Source organism: Rhinolophus ferrumequinum, chromosome 6, assembly GCF_004115265.2.
Source record: "Rhinolophus ferrumequinum isolate MPI-CBG mRhiFer1 chromosome 6, mRhiFer1_v1.p, whole genome shotgun sequence".
NCBI classification, from domain to species: domain Eukaryota; kingdom Metazoa; phylum Chordata; class Mammalia; order Chiroptera; family Rhinolophidae; genus Rhinolophus; species Rhinolophus ferrumequinum.
In genome coordinates, this window is record NC_046289.1 from 37,810,510 (window position 1) to 37,834,230 (window position 23,721).

General features: G+C 32.8%; 1 protein-coding gene across 7 annotated transcripts in view; it reads right to left on the reverse strand.

The window, feature by feature from the left end:
- Nucleotides 1-23,721, reverse strand: part of KTN1 (kinectin 1) — an 89,175-nt gene that overhangs the window by 26,492 nt on the left and 38,962 nt on the right. For 5 of the 7 annotated variants that reach the window (XM_033108136.1, XM_033108134.1, XM_033108132.1 and 2 more), the window contains 21 exons: nt 23,028-23,115; nt 19,884-20,050; nt 19,444-19,512; nt 18,012-18,049; nt 17,236-17,326; nt 16,793-16,861; nt 16,236-16,273; nt 16,000-16,081; nt 15,143-15,211; nt 10,195-10,229; nt 9,691-9,781; nt 8,949-9,017; nt 8,290-8,327; nt 7,512-7,602; nt 7,295-7,363; nt 6,144-6,181; nt 5,446-5,536; nt 5,302-5,370; nt 4,777-4,814; nt 2,636-2,726; nt 748-816 (listed from right to left, as the gene is read on the reverse strand). In XM_033108136.1, coding sequence (XP_032964027.1) covers nt 748-816; nt 2,636-2,726; nt 4,777-4,814; nt 5,302-5,370; nt 5,446-5,536; nt 6,144-6,181; nt 7,295-7,363; nt 7,512-7,602; nt 8,290-8,327; nt 8,949-9,017; nt 9,691-9,781; nt 10,195-10,229; nt 15,143-15,211; nt 16,000-16,081; nt 16,236-16,273; nt 16,793-16,861; nt 17,236-17,326; nt 18,012-18,049; nt 19,444-19,512; nt 19,884-20,050; nt 23,028-23,115 — 1,500 coding nt within the window. The remainder of the gene's footprint in view (nt 1-747; nt 817-2,635; nt 2,727-4,776; nt 4,815-5,301; nt 5,371-5,445; nt 5,537-6,143; nt 6,182-7,294; nt 7,364-7,511; nt 7,603-8,289; nt 8,328-8,948; nt 9,018-9,690; nt 9,782-10,194; nt 10,230-15,142; nt 15,212-15,999; nt 16,082-16,235; nt 16,274-16,792; nt 16,862-17,235; nt 17,327-18,011; nt 18,050-19,443; nt 19,513-19,883; nt 20,051-23,027; nt 23,116-23,721) is intronic. The other 2 variants (XM_033108131.1, XM_033108135.1) reach the window with 1 other exon arrangement.

A 23,721-nucleotide genomic window follows, 5' to 3' on the forward strand; every position in this document is an offset into this window, starting at 1 on the left:
AAAAGTCAAAAAATATCATAAACGAATTCAAAAAAGTAGAAAAAGTTAGTTAACTTGCATGTACCAAAAAGTTAATTTTACATAATATGAAAAGGTTACATAGCCCTTCACATATATATTTATTCCTTGATGAATACATAACCCAAATTAAACTACTATAAGCTTCTTACCAACAAGAACTAGTTTTGCCCTTCAAAATGCCTTCTAGTTTATCCATATACATTCATAAAACAAATTAATTTAAAGGATATTCTGGTAACATCTTTAAGAAAAACATTTTTTTTTTTGATTTTTCAAAGCAGAACTGTCCTCAAAAAAGTATTTTAAATAGTGGTAAACTATTGCTTATAATATCACACATTTCTTAGTGTCTCTCCAATTACTGATGTTTTGTTTTAAGGGTAGTAGGGTATACATATATGTTAAAACTGACCTCTACAAGATTTTAACTGACTTGCTAAGAAAGCAATTCTAGAGGATGTGAAAAATACACACACAAATATATTCAGAGCTGGAATACAGATAGTAATATTATTTGTGTATACTTTGTAACTTTTAGATTTTGGATATGGCGGAGCAAACTGCTTTGTTTTTCAGGAAATTCAATAAACACTTATAAATAAAAACACATACTTTATTCTCAATGAAAAGGCAAAATGGTATTTATGGTACAGTATTTAGAGACAGTCATGGGTTATATAATTTTTCACCACATAAATAAAAGGCAAGCCATCTAATAGTACCTACCTGTTGGTAGTTTTGTTGCTGAAGCTGCTCAATTTGGGATTTAAACAATTTGTTTTCATCTTGTACCTCCTATTTAAACAAAAATTAAATATCAATACCTGAACAGAGATTTTTATTTTCCACAAAGTTTCCACAAACTTTGACACGTATCATAGCAATCAGGAAAATTCTAAAATAGTAATTATTTTAAAAGGATGTAATAAGCCCAATATTAAAACACATAAAATTAGAGTAATTAAGTTATTTAGTACCAGCCTGGGAGTGGGTATGTCTCAATGGAAGAAAAAGGATACAGAAACAGACCAACTACCTATAAGAATTTAGAACAGGGTGACATTTCAAACCAGTAGGACAAGTTCTAGTGATATTTTGGGCTAGATGTTACTTTGTTGTGGGGGGCTCTCCATATACTGTCTAATGTTTAGTAGTATCCATAGTCTCCAACCACTAGATGTAGCAGCACCCCTCTCCCACCAGCTGTGACAACCAAAAACATCTCCAGATATTTCTAAATGTCCCCTGGGGGGAAGAACTACTGCAGTTATCATGGACTTTTTAATAATGTGGCTACCCATTTTTTAAAGTTGAAATGTTATCCTCATAACTTAAATTACATATGAATAAAATATCTAAACAAAAAATAAACTACGCACGTGTTAGAAGAAAACATGTGAAAATATTTATGATCACAGAGAGATACATTTCATTCCAAGACTTAAAAGTCAAAAAATTACTTAATATTTGAGTACATCAAAATTTTAAACTTCCAAAAGATAGGGAAACATACAAATGACAAAAGAAAAACTTCAGAAAACAAACCACCTAACATCTGACAAAGACTAATTTCCTTTATTATGTTAAAAATGATCTTATAAATTAGTAACAAAAAGTCAACCCAGAAAAAATGTGGGAAAATTTAAGGCCAATCCATATACAAATGAAAACTGCTTAACTTTTCTCACAATCAAACGCAAATTAAATAATCTAACCATCTGTAAAGAATACCAAACGTTTTCAATCTTGTCAGTGTTGGAGAGGATGAAATAAAATGGCCCTCAGTTGGTGAGAATATAAATTAGTAAAAACACTTTTGTTGGAGAGTGAGTTAGCATTACCTAACAAAATTTAAAATAAATCTAGTTGGGAGGGAGAGGAACTGTGATGGAATCAACCATTGGAGCACGAAATGTGAGCAAAAGTAGTACAAGGCAATGCAGGCATCTAAAATTTGCTATGACGTCAAATGAATGTTCTGCAAGTACTTTCAATTATTAATTACATGAAGGTGAGGAGTTTCTGGTTTTCGATTTTAACTCTCTCTTCAAAAAAAACAAAGAACAAAAACTGTATAAACCTTTGACCCAAAATTTCACTTCCAGAAATTTAAAGGGCAGATATACTAGGAAAAGTATTGAAGTATTGGAAATGTGTGGCCAAGGATATTCAATGTAGAAGTGTTGTAACAAGAAACCCAACTCTAAATAATCTAGGTATCTGTAAACTAGAATCCGTAAACTAGAATTGGTTGTATAACTGATGATACAACCATACGAAAGAATATGATGAAACTATTAAAAGTTAAAGATGGAAATGTGTTTACTGACAAGATCTCAAAAACATTATTAATTGCGGGTAGGGGAAGCAAAATACAAAAGTATGTACGGTTAAATATTGTATGTTTAAAAAGCAAGTACACACAAACACATTTTATGTATGGGCACTTTCTCAAAAAGATATACAAATGACAGTAAATTATCTCAGGAATAAGAACCAATATCTGGGTAGAAAGGATAGTCATTCTGTATTCTATTTTCTTTTGTAATAGCTAAAATAGTGTTAAAAACATGCAAAGATAACAATTTACACAATTTTAAGTAAACATATTCACCTGTAACTGCTTTGTTTTGCTAGACAGATCACTCTCCCTCTCTTTCAGCATAGTTTCTACTCTTTTCATTTCATTTTCCTTTTCTTTCAACCTAGAATTTTTACAAAGACATTATATTTAGTTATACACATAAAAAGGACAACCAGACTCCAATATCATCTGTAAGAAAGAAAAAAAAAGGATAGCAGAAACAATGCCTATCAACTTTCTCCCCATATTATATCAACTTACAAATTTGTTTTAAAAGACACTTATTTCCAATATTATTCAACTTAAAGTCAAGTACATCCTAAAACTGCTACAGTTTACTTCCTACTTAATATTTCTTAGGCAAGTATGGCTGTACATAGGAGGAAAATCTGAAATAAAAATCATACTTAGTTGACCCTGGAACTTTACTCTTAACCCTTTGTACTGAAGAGACGCTACATAAAATTTAATCTGGTTCTCCCTGACCCAACAGACACGTCTTACTGTATCCAGCCCAAGTGAATCCCACTGACCTTGTCATCCTAAACACAGACCTCTCTAGCATAACCCTTAAAACTACTAAAGTGATCTGTTTAATTATCTTTTTCCTCAGGACAGGAACCCATTTTAGCCATTTCAGTATTCCTGGTGCACATAATAGTCTCTCAAATATTTGCTGAGTTGAATGTTATTTTTATCCCACCTTAATATAGAATTTCAAGATGTTTATAGGTCTACTTGAAAAATAACAAAAAAACCATACATGAAAATTGGTATTAAAAACTAAAAAGAAACAGCAAAATTTAAATACATGCTGCTACGTGAAGGAAGCCAATCTTAACAGACTACATACTACTGTTATGATTCAAATTAAATGGCGTCCTGGTGAAACTAGAAAGACAGTAAAAAATCAGCAGTTGTCAGGATTTGGAGGGTGGGAAGGGAGGTAAGGAGAGAGGGAAGGATGAATAGGTGGAGCACAGGAGATTTTTAGGACAGTGAAACTATTTTTTGTAATACTGTAATGATAGTTATATGTCATTATACATTTGTCAAAACCCATAGAATGTACAAGACAAAGAGTGAACCCTAATGGAAACTATGACTTTAGTTAATAATAATGTATCCATATTGGTTCATCAATAGTAACAAATTGTACCATATTAATGCAAGATGTAAATAACAAAGGGTACGGGGGACACAGGAAGTCTATTTTTAATATTTTTCTGTCAACCAAACACAGCTCCCCGCAAAAAATATTCTATTAGCTTTTTAAAAAACAAAAAAAAATGTGAGATAGAAATAAATCTAAAAGCATATACTTTAGTAATCTGCATGCCTACTACAAATAGGCCACAAACGTCTCTAAGCTTTCTATTAGCAACTGTGACAACAGCACCTTGGCAGTTACACAATGAGCACGAGATAATCAGTTGTAAGTACAAATGAGCAATCTTAGTGCCAAGAACAGAGACATCGACTTTTGTCTTTGTAAAGACAATGACCTACTAGATATCCTCAATATCTTACTTTTAAAGACACAGATTCAAAGGTTCACTTCTTAAACCAATAAAGACTAATGGCATCACATCAAAGCAAAAATCTCTTAAATTGGATAGGGGACCAAAAAGATGAAGTCCAGATACCCTTCTCACAACTGTAAACTGATTTAGTTTAAGAGAGCAGACTTTATAGGATAAAAAATTTTCTAGGATAAATATCTACAAAGACTGATATTTCTTATGCTGATCAGATTCGTATTTTTACTATTCGAGCACAGTATAACTGACATAACAGGTACCCTTTTCCCCAATAATCAGGTTACTTTTATAGAAAGATTCGTATTATCAAGATTTTGGCTAAATATTATCTTCTGGTTAATTCAAAGATATTCTTTCAAATACTAAAATAATTTAAATTTGAAATAAATCTAACCTCTCTTTGCAATAATTGCATTCCTTGTTTTAAAAAAACTGGATAAAGGCTCCGGGTATCTGAAAGCACTTAAAGGGCCTCTGTTTTATTATACCAAACAGACTTAGCTTATTTGCCTCTGGACTATAATTCTACTTAACAAGAAAGTTAATGACTTAGAAGAAACTCATAACATTCAAGCACATTCTGGAAAATTAGAACTTCCTCTTTAAAATGCTGGCTGAAAGTATACTTACATAGTCTCAAGTTCTTCAAATTGTGATGCAGAACATGCCTAAGAAACAGATTCACATTTTTAATTTTAACATCAAAAAGACAAGGTACTACCACACACACACACACACACACACACACACAATCACTCACAATAAAATAAAAACATAATTATGTATGGTAAATTTAAGATTGGGCTATGTATAAAACGAAGACATGAACTTTCTTTAACTTAATTTTTAATATCCACTTCTTAAAGCATTACAGATTAATATACCAATTAAACAGACACCTAAGAATGAACTTAAGAGTCCATCTGAAAATGTAAGGATAGAAAATGCTTTTAGGCTTAGGTTAACAAATCAGGCAGTAACAGACTTGACAGAGATAAAAGTTAACTTGTTTTATCAGTAACAACAAGATTATGGTGCAACAAAATTTTTATGGCGAGGAAACTCCGAGAACATTAACTTCTTTGCTTTCTAATTCAGTAAAACAAAGATTTCTCCTTATTTGTGTAATATGCTGTTAATCTGTTTATACTACACCTCTTTCAGGTTATGTTGTGCTACCTCCTGAACATGAGCTTTTAAAGATTCATTTTCTTCTTGAAGATCCTGAAAAAGAGTAAGTATGAATTGAATTGATATTCAAGTATAAAAAAGGTATTCATTTTGTTTTTAATTTCTCACCTGTAACCATTTCCCTCTATTGACTAGATCTTTCTCCTTCTCTTCTAAAACAGTCTTCATGGTATTCATCTGCTCCTCCTTTCCTTTTAACCTGACAATAAGTTAACAAGAGCTATCAATTAAAATGTTACAGGACTATACAAAGCAAAAACACTGAAGAATGGAAAAGTTTATTTTAGTTGCATTCACAGCTGAAACTGATTAAACTAAACTAAAAAATAAATATTTTAAGTATAAAGGAATACAAGATTTTGGAGATATTAAAGAATCATTGGATGATTAAAGAAAAGAGTTTCATCCAGCACTGAAAATCCAAACATTGAATAAATTAGGGTAGCTCTAATTTATTCTCACCCCAAATCACCTGTTGAACTCAATACCAGCAAGTATAGACAGCTTATTATAACAGTTTAGGTATGAATACATAGCCAAGTTTTATAGTGAGCAAAGAGCAACATGTCAATTTAAGGTCATATTCAGATTATAAGTCATGAAATATAAAACTTCCCACTCTATCCCCATCAAAAAGCCTTATCGGTTAAGTCTTAATGAAAAACTCAAGTTCTTGAGGTCTTTTTGAGGTATAATTTGATATTCCCTAAAATATTACTTGAAATCAAATAAAAAGCTGATTTTCGTAATTGTATTTAACTTATGGAAAAGTGATATTTAAGGGAAATTAGAGAAATGTTACTTACAAGTTCTGAAGCTCTTGAACTTGAGAAGTGATAGACAACTGAAATACAAAGAAAAAGGCAGAAAAAAAAGCAATCCATAATCCTTTCAATTTACCTTATTAAGCTTTACGATGAGTTTTAAAATGTGTACACTTCCAATTACAAAGATCCTAGCTGAATTATTCATGCCAAAATGAGATGTGTTTTGATTTTGCCTTCTCTTGGCTCTAATGAGAGTAAGAGTAACAAACTAAAAACGTAAAGGTAGGAGGGGAGGTGGTGACAAGGAATACAGTTATGAAGAATAAGTCTAAATAATATGATACTTCTAAAACTGTGAAAATCAGAATATTAAACCGTCCACTTATCTCCCTACCATAACAGAGCTCTTCTCCTTCCCAGGCTTCAACGCCAGCTACTCAACAGTACTCCCATTGTCCTCCTTTAATCTCACACAGCTCAATAGTAGCTTTTATCCCCCACTACCTTCTCATAGTCCCTTCAGATCTTGGCTTTGATGTCAATTCCCCAAGAGAAGACTTTCACGACCTCTCAATCTATGTATTAAGAGAGTATGATCTTTTCATCATACCCTGTTCGTTCAACACATTATCTCCAATCACTACCATAGTGCTTTGACAAGTAGGAGGAACTCAGTAAATATTGTTGAGTGAATCTATTGGATGAATGAATTAATCATCTCTTCCATGCAATCTCACAATTTTATCAATGAAGCCTTATCAGATTAAATTCACCAAAACCCAACTATTTTCAGTAACCATTTCTACCTCTGAAATCCCCCAATGAAATGTGTACTTTGTTTTACAGGCAAAGGTTGAGCAATACATATTCTGTAACAAAACATTATGGTCCATGCAGTTAAAAAAAAAAAAAAAAAAGATTTACCAAAGTGTTTTGTTTTTTTATGTTGGCAAACAAAAATGAATCATTAATACAGAAAACTTTTTAGGAAAGAATCTTTAACAGTTAAAAGATATAATGATTAAAATATCAAGAACACTTTCTCAAATCAGGCAAAAAAATAAGCACATAACCCAATATACTTACAGCACACTACTAAAAGTTTTTTTCTGAGTAACGAAAAAAACCAAGTAGCTCATAAATACACATACACTAACAAATCTATCATGCTATGGCTCTGAGATTTTTACCTGTTGAGCCTTTTCAAGCTGGGTATTTCCTATTTCTTCTTTTAGAGCCTCTATTTCCTGTTTCAAATCCTTGACAATGACAAAACAAGACAAGATTGGACAATGGAAACACAGAAATTGACATAAAATGCAATGTACAGACGAACACATGAAATTTAATGGTATTCACTAGTTGATAAACAAAAAAACAAACACACAGTTTTCTATCTCCCAATACCTGAATAGTTTTCTCCTTATTAGCAACTTTGAGAAGTTCAGCTTCCAGAAGCTCTTCTACAGACTTGATCTTTCCATCTTTTTCATGGATCCTTAGATAAACACAGTATTAAACTTAAGTAGAAATCACCAAGTGCCACCAATTACAATATAAAATAGCACCAAATCATAAATAAGCTCACCAAATGAACTCTCCCCATTTAAGTAAAATAGCAATATATCTTGCAGACACACAGGGAAAAAATACTTAAAGCTCTTCCTAAATGAGAATTAATCAGTCACTACCAGATGGCTGAAGCCTGTGCACATAAGAAGCTGGTGACATGCTTCAAAAGTACACAGGAAATTTAAGATCTGTAACCTGAAGAGCACTAAGGAGAATCAAGCTCCTGTCAATAACACTGGCTTCTAGGGCTCGAAAGCTGTAGCAGAACTTACACACAATTACGGCATCTAACTTTACAGACACCTCAGAAAGAGGTGCAAGCAAAGAACTGATTTCTCTATCCAATAAAACCTGTTCTTTAACAGCTCCTACCGCAGAAACAGAAAATTAACAATTCAATGCCGTAAGTTAAGAAAATAAATGGAATTCTGAAAATAAATTTTTTAACCATCGTATTGCACTGGAAAAGCACAACTTAACCCATCAATGAAAAATCTGGGTGAAGGTTAACCTAACATACATCAGCTATCTCAACTACACAACAACAGATTTATCAACACAAAGAAAAATGGACCAAAAGAGAAAGACCAAGTTTAATAATGTCATTACTTACACTTTCTTAAGTTCTTCAACTAGAGATGCAAAAGAAACCTGGAAATATGAAGGTATACTGCTTAGTAATTTGCTCAAAATATAAATGAGTCAGAAACAGGGATGTATGTTTTCTTTAAATTTTCCACTACACCAAAATCCAAATGGGAAAAGTAAACCCAGGTAGTAATTCTCTATAGATTTTTTTAATGTCATAATTATGAAAAAGAAAAGCACTTTGAAAGCAAGCAGTTTCAAAGCTATCATGATAAGTGTGGGCCAAAAGAAAAATCAACAGATAGATGTTGAAATTATTGAATTAATATTTCTAACCAAAGAGAAAATACAACTAAAAGATTATCTAATTTCTGACAGTGCTTTCTACTATTATTTAGTGTCTTATCTTATATGTGTATACTCAACACCTTTTATCATTGTTGTAAGAAGCAATGGCATCCTATCCAGAGTACTCCACCTAGTGCCTGGGATACATCAGCACCCAATACATCGCAGTCTCTATTACTGATAATCAAGTCACTAATCATGCACAGATTAAAACCGTAATTGAAAATTAACATGTTGGAGAAGGGAGGAATAAACAACAGATTTGCTATGTCTGAATATAAGAGGTTTGTCCATTGTTTTAAAGAAAATGGTTGCAGGATCTACTAAAAACATTACCTGATCATTTTGCTTAGCCTTTAAGTCCTGAACTTCTTTGGTCAGAGATGAATTTTCTGTTCTTATTGCCTTTTTCAAAGACATATAAACACAACATACTTTTATTTTCCGAAAAAATAACTAGCTTCAAAGTAAACTAGCTTGTCATTTTTCTTTAGCTGCTTCTTTCTCTCTGAAAGGCCCAGAAATCTCACTTCTTTCACATGTCTACAGCTCTGTAACTTCTAGAGCTGGCCAAATGGATTTTTAATTCAATTATCCCCACAAGTATTTCTGTTTCCACAACCTCCCAACACATAGCATACCACTTGTCACTTTAAACTCAAATACATCGTTTATTTTTTTCCAGTAACCCTATCTATCCTAATCAAGTTAATGATAATTATAAAATAGAACTGCAATCTCTCCTTCTCTGGCCTCCAATACTATTCCATGAACGTATGAAGTCTGCTAGTTAGCATTTGGTTATAATTTGCGCATGAGTGGAGATGGGAAAGTATATACTACAAACCATAACAACAGTAACTACTTAATTAAGGGAATGAAAGCCACAATCAACTATGCATTTTTGTTATTTCTAATAAAGTCTTAAATTTAATGAAAAAAATCATATAAAGTCACAAAATGTGGATAACTAACATGAAGTTTAAAAGCTATGGGAAAAATCTTACACAAATTACAGTGAAACCCCTTCATGTTCATTGACTAACCACAAGAAAAACAAATCTACAAAATGCTTTACATTCAGTTCCTCTTCTTTAGTGGCCACCTGAATAAGTCCAGTTTCAAGTAATTCTTCCACAGTCTTCAACTTCTCATCTTTTTCTTGAATGCTGAAATTATAAATTTTAAAAATTGTATGAACTATTTTTCAAGGTAAATGAATGATATCATTCATGAATGTTCTACATGGATCAACTCCTGTGTCTATCGTTCCATAACAAACTTGTAATTCTAGAAACGTTTTTCAGGATCTTTGATTATGGTCTAAGGGTTACTTACTCTTTACCGATAAGTAAAACACATTCAAGTAATGCATGCTTACATGCTAGCCTAAACAAATAAATCATTGTCACACATGACACCCACAAACCTAATGTAATCCCTAATCAACGGTACCATTCTAACATTATGAAGTGCAAAAAGAATTTTAAAAACCTAGATTAACATAGTTAAAAATTCTGTTACCTCAAATTTGGTAGAAGTGAGTCATTAAAATATAAAAAAGAAAATTTTAAACTCTTACCATTTTTCCATTTGTTCCACAACATCTTTATTAGGCTAAAATAAAAATCACCAAAAAAAGTTTAATTTTACCAAATTTGCATGACATAAAACTAGTTTAGAAATAGAATTCTACTATGAAAATTGCTTAGTTTTAATCAGATCCAAAATTTAGGAAGATGATCCATAGTTCACTGCTAATAATTAAAGAATTATTTAATTTATAAAACACAAGACAGAAGAGAAGCAGCTATACAAAAGACAGAAAAAGAAGTATAAAATAAGCTGGCAAAATGAATTAGTATACTATGAATAATTTTTTAATTACTATAAAAGAAAATCTTAAGAAGAGAATCTGCCTTACTTCCTTTACATTAATTCAATTCTTCAAATATAAAAATTCCGAGGTTCTAAGGCCTCACAGGTCAGGAAGGAGGCTTTGTTCTTTCTTTTTATAAAATGATTTTTTTAATTGTCAAAACTTTCAAAAGGTGTAACATATATAATAGACAGGTGCATAAATCCTGTGTACAATTCAATGAATTATTACAAAACCACCACCAAGACTAACACATAGAATACTTTCAAATTGCAGAAACAACACATGAACATATTCTCCTTGCAAAGCATTAAAACATGCCATGTAACCTGAACTCTGCCTTTGATCCCTTCCTGCCATCCCCACAGACACAAAAGTACCCACTATCCTAATTCATTGTGTGTCCAGAAGCAGGACTTTCCCCTAAGCGTTCCCAGGCCTTCAGGCAGCTAAGCACCCTGGCAAAACAGATATGGGGTCCTTTTCCTTGAACATTCTCTTCCATCCATTCCTACCTGCTCTCTCCTAATTTCACTAGTTTCTTAATTTATTTCCAATGTTATTCGAACTATTTTGCACAAACATTATTAATTTTTCCATTGCCAAATCCAAATCCCAAGATTCCACTTACATATTTCTAAAATTAACCCCCTTTTCTGCAATGCCCGAGGTTAGGCTCTCAGCTTTACTCATTTCAAATATCACAATACTCTTATAATTCTTCCCACTGCCTCTAGTCCACAGGATTATTTTGTGAGTACAGGAAGAACTTCCAAATGGGAAAAAATTTTCCTACCATCAGAAAGGAGATAGGAGCTGTCAAACGTACATTAAATCAGGTTTATAAACTGTGAATAATAAACCATGCAACAGGTTTATAAATTTTTCATTAAGATGGTTTTTGTCCATCTTTATGAATACCATCTCACAAAAATACAGCACAAAATTTTTAACTAGGTAAGGTGATGGATGCTAACTATACTTATTGTGGTGATCATTTTGCAATATACACAAATCGAGTCATTATGCTGTAAACCTAAGACTAATATGTTATATGTCAATTATAGCTAAAAAAAAAAAGGCAACACTATTAAGTCCAAGTTTATCTGCACCTTAATCATTTAGTTGTATTTTACCTTTAGTCCTACATACTTCTCCCCTGCATAAATTCAAACAGCTCACTGTCACCAGAGTGATCTGTCTAAAATGCTAGACAGAACACTCTTACTCCTTCTTACAACACCCTTCAGTGGCTCACCCACATGCTAAATCAAGTGCACGGTCCTTACACAGCATACAAAGTCCTTCACGATTAGCCCTAGTGAATCTATATTCCTTGTACTTCATACTTTGCACTTCAGCAATATGCTCTGAATATGCCAATTTTGCCACACACTGCCATAACTTTTAACACTATCCCCCACTTCAGCCTGGATTGCCCCTTAGCTGTTTGGGAAATTCATGGCCATTTTACAAAACCAGGTTTAACTGTCCCCTCCCTCTGGTGCCTCTTTACCCTCACTCTCTTTCCAACAGAATTAATTATCTCTTCTTCCTAACCTGTACAAACGGTTCAAGAATATTACTCATCACATTTTCCTGTATTACACATCTATCTCCACTCTAAGCCATATTCTTGAGGACAGGAACCAAGTCTCATTCATCTCTGTAGCTTCAGCATGTAGCATAGTTCCTAGCATGCTCATTAGTAAATATTTAATGAAGTGGATTTCCTTTAACAAGGTCATAGTTTAACAAATACACTTGGTCAGTTGCTCATTGAATATTCAACTGCACAAAACTGACCAGCTTATCATCTATCCAACATTTTTACTTTATACATTATTGGTCTAATCTAATCCAATTTTTTCCTCCCTAGATGATTTTTAAAACTACGTCTTATATAATCATTTATTCTCCTGCAATAAAATACAACCAGGCAGCAGGGCAGAGAAAGAAACTTCCTACTCCAACAGTTTTTACTTAATAATCTTGGTCTTAAAATTCTACTAGAATGAGAATAAGAAAAGTCATGCTGCTCCTTTGCTAAAAAGTCAAGATGCTCAAAAAAAAGACATCTAAGAACTCAAAAATGTTTTATTCTAAATAAATGAGATTTTAGTAACTGATTTATGTGTATCATCCACCCACAGGCTTATATGCATTTACATTTAAGTCTTCATTTAAGACTTCCCTTCTTTAGTGTATGAACATGTTAACTTACTTGGTATTTGTTGTCTTTCTGCTTCCTACATCTCAAGAAACAACAACTTGGCACCATTATTGGTTTCTGCTTCAATAAACTCAATCTTTCCTCCAGGATAAAAATCCATGGGGAAAAAGGACTAAATGTTTTTTTACATAACTAAACTGTTCATCTCTCAACTGTCACTTGGAATTCTGAATACTGGGTGGGAAGGGGTTAAATAAAGGTGGAAATGAAAAAATTAAAATTACATTAATCTTTATCTTTCATTAGTAATAGCAATAAAAATGACCAGAAAAAAGGCAAAGAGATGGTTCTTTGGTCTGCCCAGGTGAGACAGACAAGTCAGAACTATAATCAAAACATCAGTCATCTGTTTTCTATACTATTTAAAAAAAAGAAACAGCTTTCAGAACAAGAGAAAAATTCTAAGAATTACCAAAGAGCAAATATTAAATTAGTACCACAAAATGAGGTTTCACTCTTACCAAATAATTCGTTTAAATAAATAAAAAAATGTGGCTATAATATTTTGTTCTGTGGACTATTTATAAAACTTTATACAACTATTCTTCATTTAAAAAAATCCATCTCGTGCTAAAAGTTGTTATTTTAACAGTATCTAAAAGTACACAGAAACCTTAGTGAATAAAAGGCTGACTCAATAAAGTCAAGAAATTAGGATTTTTAAAAAATACTTTTTAATATTTGTATTATTAACTTCCACATGTGATAGTTTGCATCAGCTATTAGAATGGCAATTCTTACGGCATCATATTATCTTTAAGGAACAGAAAATTTTAAACCTAAGTAGGCGTTACCAGCACCTCTAATATTGGAATTTAAAGACAGATTCAGAAGCATTTGTTTTATTACCCATGAAGTTCATTTTACAAAGTTTAAAACTGTATACATATATTGAAATAGATGTTCCAGAATGCTGATAACAAACTCACAAAAACTACATTCTGCTTTTCTGGGTAAGAATTAACACAACCAAAAAACATCTACCATACTTAATCTAATCCAACTCATCGATGTTGTTATCTCACAACTGGTATTTTATGTAACACTAGAAAGTAAAAATTCTGCCAACTAACTGTAACTAGAGACTATAAGATATATCAAGACTTCAGAGGTGGTAAGTTAAGGGGTAGAAAAAAAGCTTACAATTCATAAAATATCATCTCTCTTATAAGTTATACCATAACATAGGGAAATAATAAGATTTAAGAATTAAATACCATTTTAGGATTACAGTGACATGAAGTCATGTTATTGCTCTAAATATCATTTGTTCAGCATTTTCTCCTCTATTATCTTTAGTTTGCAAGGATAAAGCATATACAAAGTAACAAAGATTATGCAAAGCACTTAATATCATATTGAAGTGGGGAGGAGAATGGATTATTTTTTGACAAGTAAGCAGATGTTAACAAAATACTTTCACAGTATTTGGCACAGCTACTTACACCAATTCAATACCTGCATATATAAGAATTTTAAAATAAAAAAGAAAGCATGCACCTGCTAAAGGAAGTGCTATCATTTGCAATAACTTACATTTCAGCTTCTAATAAAAGTATGTTCCAAAAATTTAATGGTATCAGAGAAACATGCAAAGCTTCTGTTTTAATGTGTCATCTAATATCAAGAGTTTCTAGAATACTTATAAACACTGCAATTAGAAAAGTTCTGTAGAAGGGTATGAAGGCAACTCTTAGGAACAGACACAGAATGGACACTGCCTGGAGTTCTAGTTTATAGAGGGAGCCATGCTTATGCAGGCTGCTACAGTTCTGATGGTTTGCTACAAATACAGAAAAAAGTATGATGGCAGTAGGGGGTGGAAATGAGACGGAAAACATAAATATTCTAAGGGAAAAGAATTAAGGTTTAAGATGTCTGCTATATGCAAAGCACTAGGCTAAGCACTATACATAAAATTCCCCATTTAAATCTACCAAGCTTGTGATGTAAATAAAATGTGAGAGACTTGGAACGAGAGGTCTCAGAAAAGGTTAAGCAATTAGATCAACATCACTCTGCTTTAAGTGCTGGTAGTAGGTTTCAAACCCATTCTTCTCTTTTTAAGAAATCATGCTGCCTTAGAGAAAGGGGGGGCTGCAAAAGTCTAAGGACTCTTATCCTGACAGCCAAATGTATCAAAATGACTTTAAAAATTCTGTTTATGCATCCTATTACACTCTCTTTTTTAAAATTTTTTGTGGAATGTGCTTATAGTTTAGTATTAACTTCCTCTCAGGAAGAAAAATTGTATTTTCCTTAGTTTAGGTATTTGCTAAGCACAAGATGAATAGAAATGCAATTAAAAGACATATCTATACTTAAGCAAAACTTCTCAAAGTAAGTTGGTTACTATTTGAGAACCAGATCTTGTTATATATTAGATAATTCTACCTTACAACTCATGAAAAGCCTTACCTGTTCAGAAACAAGAGTCTGTAGCTTCTGAACTTCTAATTGTAATGCTTTGTTTTGGTCATTTAGAATCTGGAAGAAAGAATCTCAATTTAATGTTTTATTAAGAAAAGTTAACAAAGCAATCATTTGAATGGGTTTTTGAAAAAAATCAAACCCATATAATTGCTTTAAGTACTAATAAAGTGACAGGCGAATTACATACTGACATAAGAATACGAATCTCACATAGCTCCATGTTTCACAGTTTCAATGAATATGTTCCAGAGTACAGGAATGCAGTACTAGTATAAAGTAGACGTACAATGACCTCTAAAACCATAGTTTCTACACAGCTCCCTAATTCAGTCATGTGGTTTATCCCAAAACAGTGTTAACCCTGTGCTTGGAACAGTTTCATGTGTATTTTCAAAGAGTAGAACAGTTTGTGTCAATGGATTCTAGGAAATTCCTGCTTTTATAAGTGAGTACTTATAGGATTCCTATTAAATAAAAGGTAAAAAAAAAAAAAGCAAATCGTATTACATGCAGAGATGCAACTTGGCAATCAGAATGCTTTACAATATTCAAGCTGGTTGGCCACAACCAGAAACTAGCCCTGAACCCACAACAGAGGCAGATAAAACCATCCCAAACTATCAACTAAAAGCTATAGAGAAAAATTTGGGGCAAAACAAATTTCAAAAGTCTTATTATAAGAAGAGATAAACTAAGACAATCTAGGCAAAAAGTCTATGATAAAATTCATTCTTCGTATAAGCCCCCAAATAAACTATAGAAACACTATTTCAGAGTGATTAAAACTGAAAACTATACAAGGTTGCTCAAAAAAAGCTGAGTTGATAAGCTTAATCACACACCTTAAATTCTTCCATTTTGTTTGAAATTGCACATTGTAGCTGCTCTTCAAGCAATCTTATTTTATCATCCTTAACATGAACGCTATGAGGAAAAAAATCAATTAGAATACTTAATTTATTCAGAAAGTTTACACAAATTATGTGCACAACTACCAGTTATAAGCAGCAGTATTTTCTGCAATTATACTTGAACATAAATGTATGAATGGCTCCTTGTACAGCAATACTTTAATCACCTTTTTTGCATCTTGTCCAGTTCATGTGCAGCAGCAGCCTGTGTTTGGAAGGAGATGAGAACTATATCATTTCTCAGGAAGCACTCAAAACTATTCTTTCACTTATTTTTACATATTAAAAAGTTACATTTTCATATAGTGGGAGTAAACTTAAAGCAATATCATACATTGCTATAATATTTTTTTCTGTCCAGTATTTTGTACTTCTCAATGATCAATTTGTATCCTAAAAAAAGATACATCTTTTCTATTTAAATGGGAGAATGCTAAAACAAATCAGTACATTAAGAACGTTTTAATTGTTCCTGTGATATCTCACAAGTGATCAGTGCATTGGCTCAAACATTAACTTCAACATGAAAATAGTTAACTTCTATGTGGGTTGTGAGAGTCATAGTCAAATAGAAGAGGCTTTCAATGACACACCATGCAGCCAGACACAAGTGACCATTATATTTACTATCTACCTGAATAAATTAGGGCTTGTAACACCAATGAAAATAAGTATAAATGAACTGAAATTCTGAGGTAAATGATCAAAAGCAATAAAAATCTACCTGTTCATTTGCCAGGGCCTGTAATTTTTGCACTTCAGCTTTTAATAAGAAATTCATATTCTGTATATCCTAGAACAAGAAAGAAAACAGATTTAGAAATATTTAATATAGTTGACTTTGAAGTTTGTAAAATATCTCCTCTATTTAAGCAAAGGTCTCAGAGCAAAGGTCTCAAATTACAATTTCTTAAATCAGAAAGAGAAACAATCAATTCCCGTTATTTAGCATATTTTTCAAATTATTGTGAATTACATTGTGTGAGAAAAACCCTTTAAATGTTTTTTCTTAAAATGTAAAAGAGGATTTTGTAGTTTAGAAAAGAGACACTTTTCAAATAAATTCTAGAGTATTTTTCCATTCTTCATAGAAACTTAAACTGATTACAAGATCAGGGTAATCCAATGCCTGTAAAATACTGCAGCCACTTATAATAATTACTGTACCTTAAGTTCCTCCTCTTTACTTGTTAAATGATCATGTTCATTTGCTAAAGAATCTTCAGTCTGTTTTATCTGCTTATCCTTTTCTGCAATCCTTTAACAGGAAATAATTTGTACATTCAATCAACATTTGGAAGTCAAGTCAAAGGATTAAAAGCCTTAAAAATGGTCATCCTTACTTAAGTAGTTTCTCATGTAACTGCATTTTCCATTTTTACAGCCCTTTTCTGTAGTAATTACTGCCACATGCATTACTATAACTCCTGAAACTATCTAGCCCTATTTTAAAATTTAAGGTCAGATAAGTAATTTCTTTAAGCTCATAAGCCTGGCAATGTCAAAAACAGATTTCAGAGCTTCTGAACTCAAGTGATCCATGTCTATGCAATTATACGATACACACACACACAAAACAGAACTTTGTTTTGGGCATACCACCATATAGTTAGATACAGAATAGCTACAACTACTTATTAGACACAAAAAGTAATTTACTTACACTGATTTCAAATCACAAGTATCTCTTCCACATAACTGCTAAAGCCAAATGAAAACAAATTTCCCCAATTCTTTTTGCGATAAAGACAGAAAAACACAGAATGTGTAATAGGGACCCAACTCACTGGGGAGGAGGAGAGGAGCAAAAGCTGCTCCAAATCTAGTTGAGAGGATTTTCTGAACAAGTTAGAATATAAAGTTAATCATAAGTGTTGAATCTAACAGGTATCAGTTAATAGTAACTAAGCAATTAGAAGAGAGGTATAGAAAGGCAGGCTTACACTTTATGTAATTCTTCTGCTAGAACTGAAGCAGAGGTCTAAGAAAGAAAAACAGTGTCAACAAAAAAGCACTTAAGAGAAAGTTTAAAAGTTGCACAATAATTATCACAACAGAGCTTTAAAAATTAAAAGAAATTAATATATATAAAGTTGTTATAGCAGTATCTGGCCCATGATGAGTGCTCAATAAATAGTAGCTATTATTCTGAAAGCAAATTTGATCACCAACAACCAGTATTAGGGAACTACATATTATAAGACATTTTAAATAAAAGAAGTTGACAGGTCTGGAAACTATGTAACTGACAAGCAACAAAACATAGAAAAAACAGCCACAAAGTCCATTTTTCATCCCTGTGTTTCTTTTCCTTAGTAAGAACTTCCCATAATGAAATGGTACAGTTCATGATTAAGACAAAATTGTTTGGTAATACCTATGCTCATCTTTACTTTTTAAAAGGTATTTATAGCACTCTCTAAGTATTTAATTCCTGATAAATTTTCTAGAGCTACCTCTTAGCTAATAACTCGAGCTCAATCCAATTTGAATTGATGATTTACATATACATCCATACACACAAACATCCTTTCCTCTATTAAATAATTTTCCCCAATTAATTTTACCCTATAGTTTCTACAAAGAAAGCAATTAGGAAAAAAAAAATGTTTACAATCTCAAAGATTTGGGACTTTGAACTTGAATGAACCTTAAAAGTAAGTTTTTAATATTAAAACTATTTTTTATACAGAAAGGGGACTTCTATTCTAGGCTAATACTTTTTCTACAATTCTTAAAGTTAAACAATTGAAATTGAAATTCATACTATCTATATTATGGAAACAAGTTAAGTACTTGGATGTTTTTTCTCAACATTGTATTATATTCTAAAGACTTAATGTATCTATATGTGTATCTGTCTATCATGTTACATAACAACGTTGCCCAAGAAAAACAGGTCTTATAATACCACTTGCAAAACTGGAAGGTTTCCCCACTCACTAAACTGAAATATAATCTTGAAATGATCCTTTTGCATATATAATCTGAGAGTTATGGTTAACATACTGCTACTACCTGAGGGTATATAAAGTTTTCCCTTATGGCTAGCAATATTTAGTGAACACTTTTAATAACATAAATCACTATTCTTGACAACATTTGGCCAATTCCTCCAGTTTTGTGATAGGATTGTGGACATTTCTTCCTCTGGTAAAACTGTCTAACCCACCTCCCCATTAGCTGGATTTGGACTTCTTAGTGTTTTCCCACCACACTGTATGTAATTATCTATCAAATGTTTAGCACTCAGGATCATCAATGTTGATTCACTGACTAGTCTCCCAACTACTAATCCCATGCTTGGCACTCACATGGTTACTTACACACTTAGGAAACTATTAGTAATAATAAGCCATAAGAAAGCACCATTACCTGGGCTGCTATCTGGGAATGAAATTGTTGAATTTGAGCTTTCAAAGCCTCATTCTGCTCCAAAACATCCTTTCATAAATAGCAATCAAAAAAGGGAAGGGGAAAAAGTGTGCTGTTAACAAATATACCAATGCATATGAACAAAATGAGTTACAGATACATATTTGTCTTTAAAAAGGCATTCTTAGATTCCAAAAGGCATTATTTTAAAACAACGACTGGGTATTCTTTTCTGCGACTTAATTACAAGGTAGAAATTAAGAATAAATTGTGCTGTTCCTAATCTAAAACAAAAACCAGAAGACTATGGGTGAGGTAATCTTTGAATACATATTCAAACACACTATATTGTGACAACTGCTCACCTATTAAGTTTTAATTACTCATCACCAACCCAACCACTGTTCACTCTTCTTTTTAAAAGAAAGAAAATTAGATACCTGAACTTGTATTTGTAGAGACTCTTCTTTCTCCACCCTTTTTTGTTCTGATTCCATTAACTGTATTAGTCTTTGCTCCAACTGCTGTTTTGATACCAAGGTATCTGTAAGCTTACTATGCAGACTCTGTACTTCATTTTCTTTGGCCACAAATTTACTCTGTAAATCTGTAACAAAATACTGCATTATACAAAGTTCTCTTCCTTTGCCTGGTTACTGCCACTCCTCTGTAGTGGAGGCATTATCTCCTCTAGAAACCCCCCTTGAATCTCTCCTCTGCTTCCCCTCCTGCATATGGCTCTCCTGAAAAGCCTATACTTACTTTTAATCATAGAACCTGTCACACTGTACTAATCCATTTCTTCTGCCAGCTTTCTGAAAACAGAGATTACCTTTTCTCTATATGCAGAGTTGTGCCCAAGGCTTGGCACACAGAACATAGTCAATAAATGTGTTAACTGAATAGTACATGGATGTTTAAAACTGTTATACCATTTCTTGAAAGCATTTTTTATTTCCCCACAGATACGTTAGTAAGTATTTTAATAAGTTATTTAGTGAATTTCTTATCAATTCCCTGTACTCTCCTACCTGGAAAACACACAAAGATGCTGAAGGCTGACAAATCTCCTGGTATAAAATAAAGTAAAACTTTTCTGTCTGTTTCTCTTAGCAATAACCCCAAAACAACAAAGAAAATGAGAAACAAATACAAACTATCTTTGATGAAATCATAAAACAAATATAACTCCAACTCACAAGAAATTAAAACAAAATGAATGGAGAGATGATCACTAACTTGGCAGAGACAAGGAAAGGGAAAGTATTCCAGAAACCCAGAATGACGCAGGAAATGGAGGTACCAGGTATGATGAGAGCTGCCCCGTGGCCCCATAACACAGTCACGTTGGGGGCAGGGCGAGGGAGGGAGACGACACAACACACATGATGAGGACGAGACACGGATCACTACCCTCAAGGATAGAGAGGCAAGTACAGCGAGAAAGAGGAAACGTGTATACTAGGTGGGTGTATGTGACAGAAGTTTTAAGAAAAGTAAGATGTTACTTCCATAACAAGGCACTAAAATCAGAATGGAATACAATTCATAAAAAGAGTTCCTGAAAATTAAACATATAATGGTAATGTCCAGGATTAGAACTCAAAAGAGCATAATATTTCTTACCAGGAGCAGTAAAAGTTAAAACACTGAATTAATGCCTTCAAAATTCTATGGGAAAAATTACTTCCAACCCAGAACTCTAAATCCAGTCAAACTGCCAATCAAGCATAAAAAGTAGAAAGAATAAAAACATTTTCAGATACAAAAAGCCTCAACAAATGTACTTCAAGGCATACTCTTGTGAAGCTACTAAATGATATGCCATTAAATGAGGGAGGAAAGCAAGAAATCTTGAAATGATCCTTTTCATATATAATCTGAGAGTTATGGTTAACATACTGCTACTACCTGAGGGTATATAAAGTTTTCCCTTATGGCTAGCAATATTTAGTGAACACTTTTAATAACATAAATCACTATTCTTGACAACATTTGGCCAATTCCTCCAGTTTTGTGATAGGATTGTGGACATTTTTTCCTCTGGTAAAAACTGTCTAACCCACCTCCCCATTAGCTGGATTTGGACTTCTTAGTGTTTTCCCACCGCACTGTATGTAATTATCAAATGTTCAGCACTCAGGAGCATCAATGTTGATTCACTGAGAACAATGAGATTCACTGAGGATCCAGAGAACAGGATAGAGAGACTAAAGAAAGTCTCAGGAAGATAGCTATGGAGCCAACCTAGAGAGCAACAAGTACTGGAACAGGAAGACTGACAACTCCAGAGGGACAGCCCCAGGAAACACAGTTAGGTTCTCCAGTATCTACTGTGTTGAGAGGCTAGGAAAGGTGAAAGGGTTAAAGAGAGTTAACCACAGGTAAAATTTTAAACAATAAAACAAAGATCAAGCAACTTAAAAACATAAAGCAATAATTAGCTCCAGGAAATTTAAAAAAATATTGTTCAAGAAAAGAATTGCCATTTTATTATCTTGGCTCAACACTGAGTACAGAGTCATAATCGTATAAACAATGACTACTGATATAATCAACAAGTACACAGAACCGTATCAGGAGAATGAGGAGAGGGTGGGAGGAATGGGGCGAGAATGTTACGCCCTCATTTTCTGTAACAGCAAGTCAACAGATGCCTATCAAGAGACAGCAGTATAAATAATATGCCTAGTTAGAAATATGATAGAAAACACTAAAAGCAAAAGTAACTGCTCTGGTCAAAGTGAGGTTTTACTGTTTATAGTTATAGTTTATAGTTATATATATAGTTTATAGTTCCAATTCTTTTGGCAAAATTCATGTGTACTTTGTTGATAAAATACTAATTTTAAAAATAAGCTAATGTATCTTAACGTAAATATAAACTTCATATATAATACAAAGAAAAACGCCTTCAAACATCTTGGGTATATTTAAATATTGAACCGAAAGGAAATACCTAGGGGTAAAAAAAGAAAAAAAAAAAAATCAGAGGAAATCAAAGGTCTAAAGAGCCAAATCTGCACTATCTATCCTATTGTTTAAAACCTTATTTTATCAGCTCACTGCCTCTTTTATGGGAGAAAGGGAGTAGTGAAGACATAAATAATACACATGATACAAGCTCCATTATCTCCCAGATGGATTCATCAAATTAAGGTAAGCAGCGGAAGTTAGTATGTAAGTAGTAGGCAGTTTTAAATCAACTAACTGATGGTAATGCTCTCGCTGTTTTTCTCTTCATAATATAGGAAGTGAGTCCTTCCTTAGAAACAAAATATAAAATGAAAAGTTGATCAAGGAATCAAAGGGAATAACTAACTACAGAAAGGAAACACACATAGGCTCCCATTACTCTATTATGGACTGTAATTTTATCGGCAACGTAATGCTTCAGACAAAGCTGGTACTTATTTTTAAAACCCTAAGAAATGTTAAATAACTAAAGATACTGCAAAATGTAAAAGCTATTTTTACTGAGCTATAACCAAAATGCCAGATTACACTTTCTCCACATACAGAGAGGGGAGAAAATTCTACCCAGAACTATACACTTACTTTACATGAGCACCTCTTCCCTTTACCTTGCTGTGCTGCTTCATGCTCTGCTGTTCTCTTCCTGATATAGCTCTGAACTTCTTCCCATCTTCTCTCAGCTTCCTGTAGTTGAACCTGAAGAAAGCATTATTCAGCACAAACACAGGATCGTAATCTTTAAAAAAAAGGTATCCTCTACCTTTACTGTTGTGTCATAAAACCACTTAGTCCAACAACTAGTCTACATTTTAATAAGGCAAATATGCCTAGCTTGATAACATGCACTGATTATTATCAGCCACAGCATTCTACCCTCCAAACTACAGGGCTTACAGATTAGAGATTATTTCAGAAACAATATTTGTGCTGGTGGATCAATATAGCTACTACTGTATATATATCTGATCCACTCAGCTATAATCTGTTTTCCATTAATCTTCCTTCAGCTGATAGGTTTTCAAAAGACAGGATGGTATCTTTATTGCTAAATCTCAGTAGGTACTACCTAAAATTTGTATTTTGAGGTAAAGTACAATACTTTAATCTTTAGCGTCATTTAGCTACTTATCCATATCCACAGAGAACTTTCATATTTATAAATGCCAGCAGAAAACACACCAGCAAGTCAAATATTAGATAAAAGAAAGGACAATTATATCAATCTCCCACAAGGATCCATGAGAACTTCACAAAAACAAAAATTACACTATTTTCCACATTCAATTATCCCCAAAGCACCTT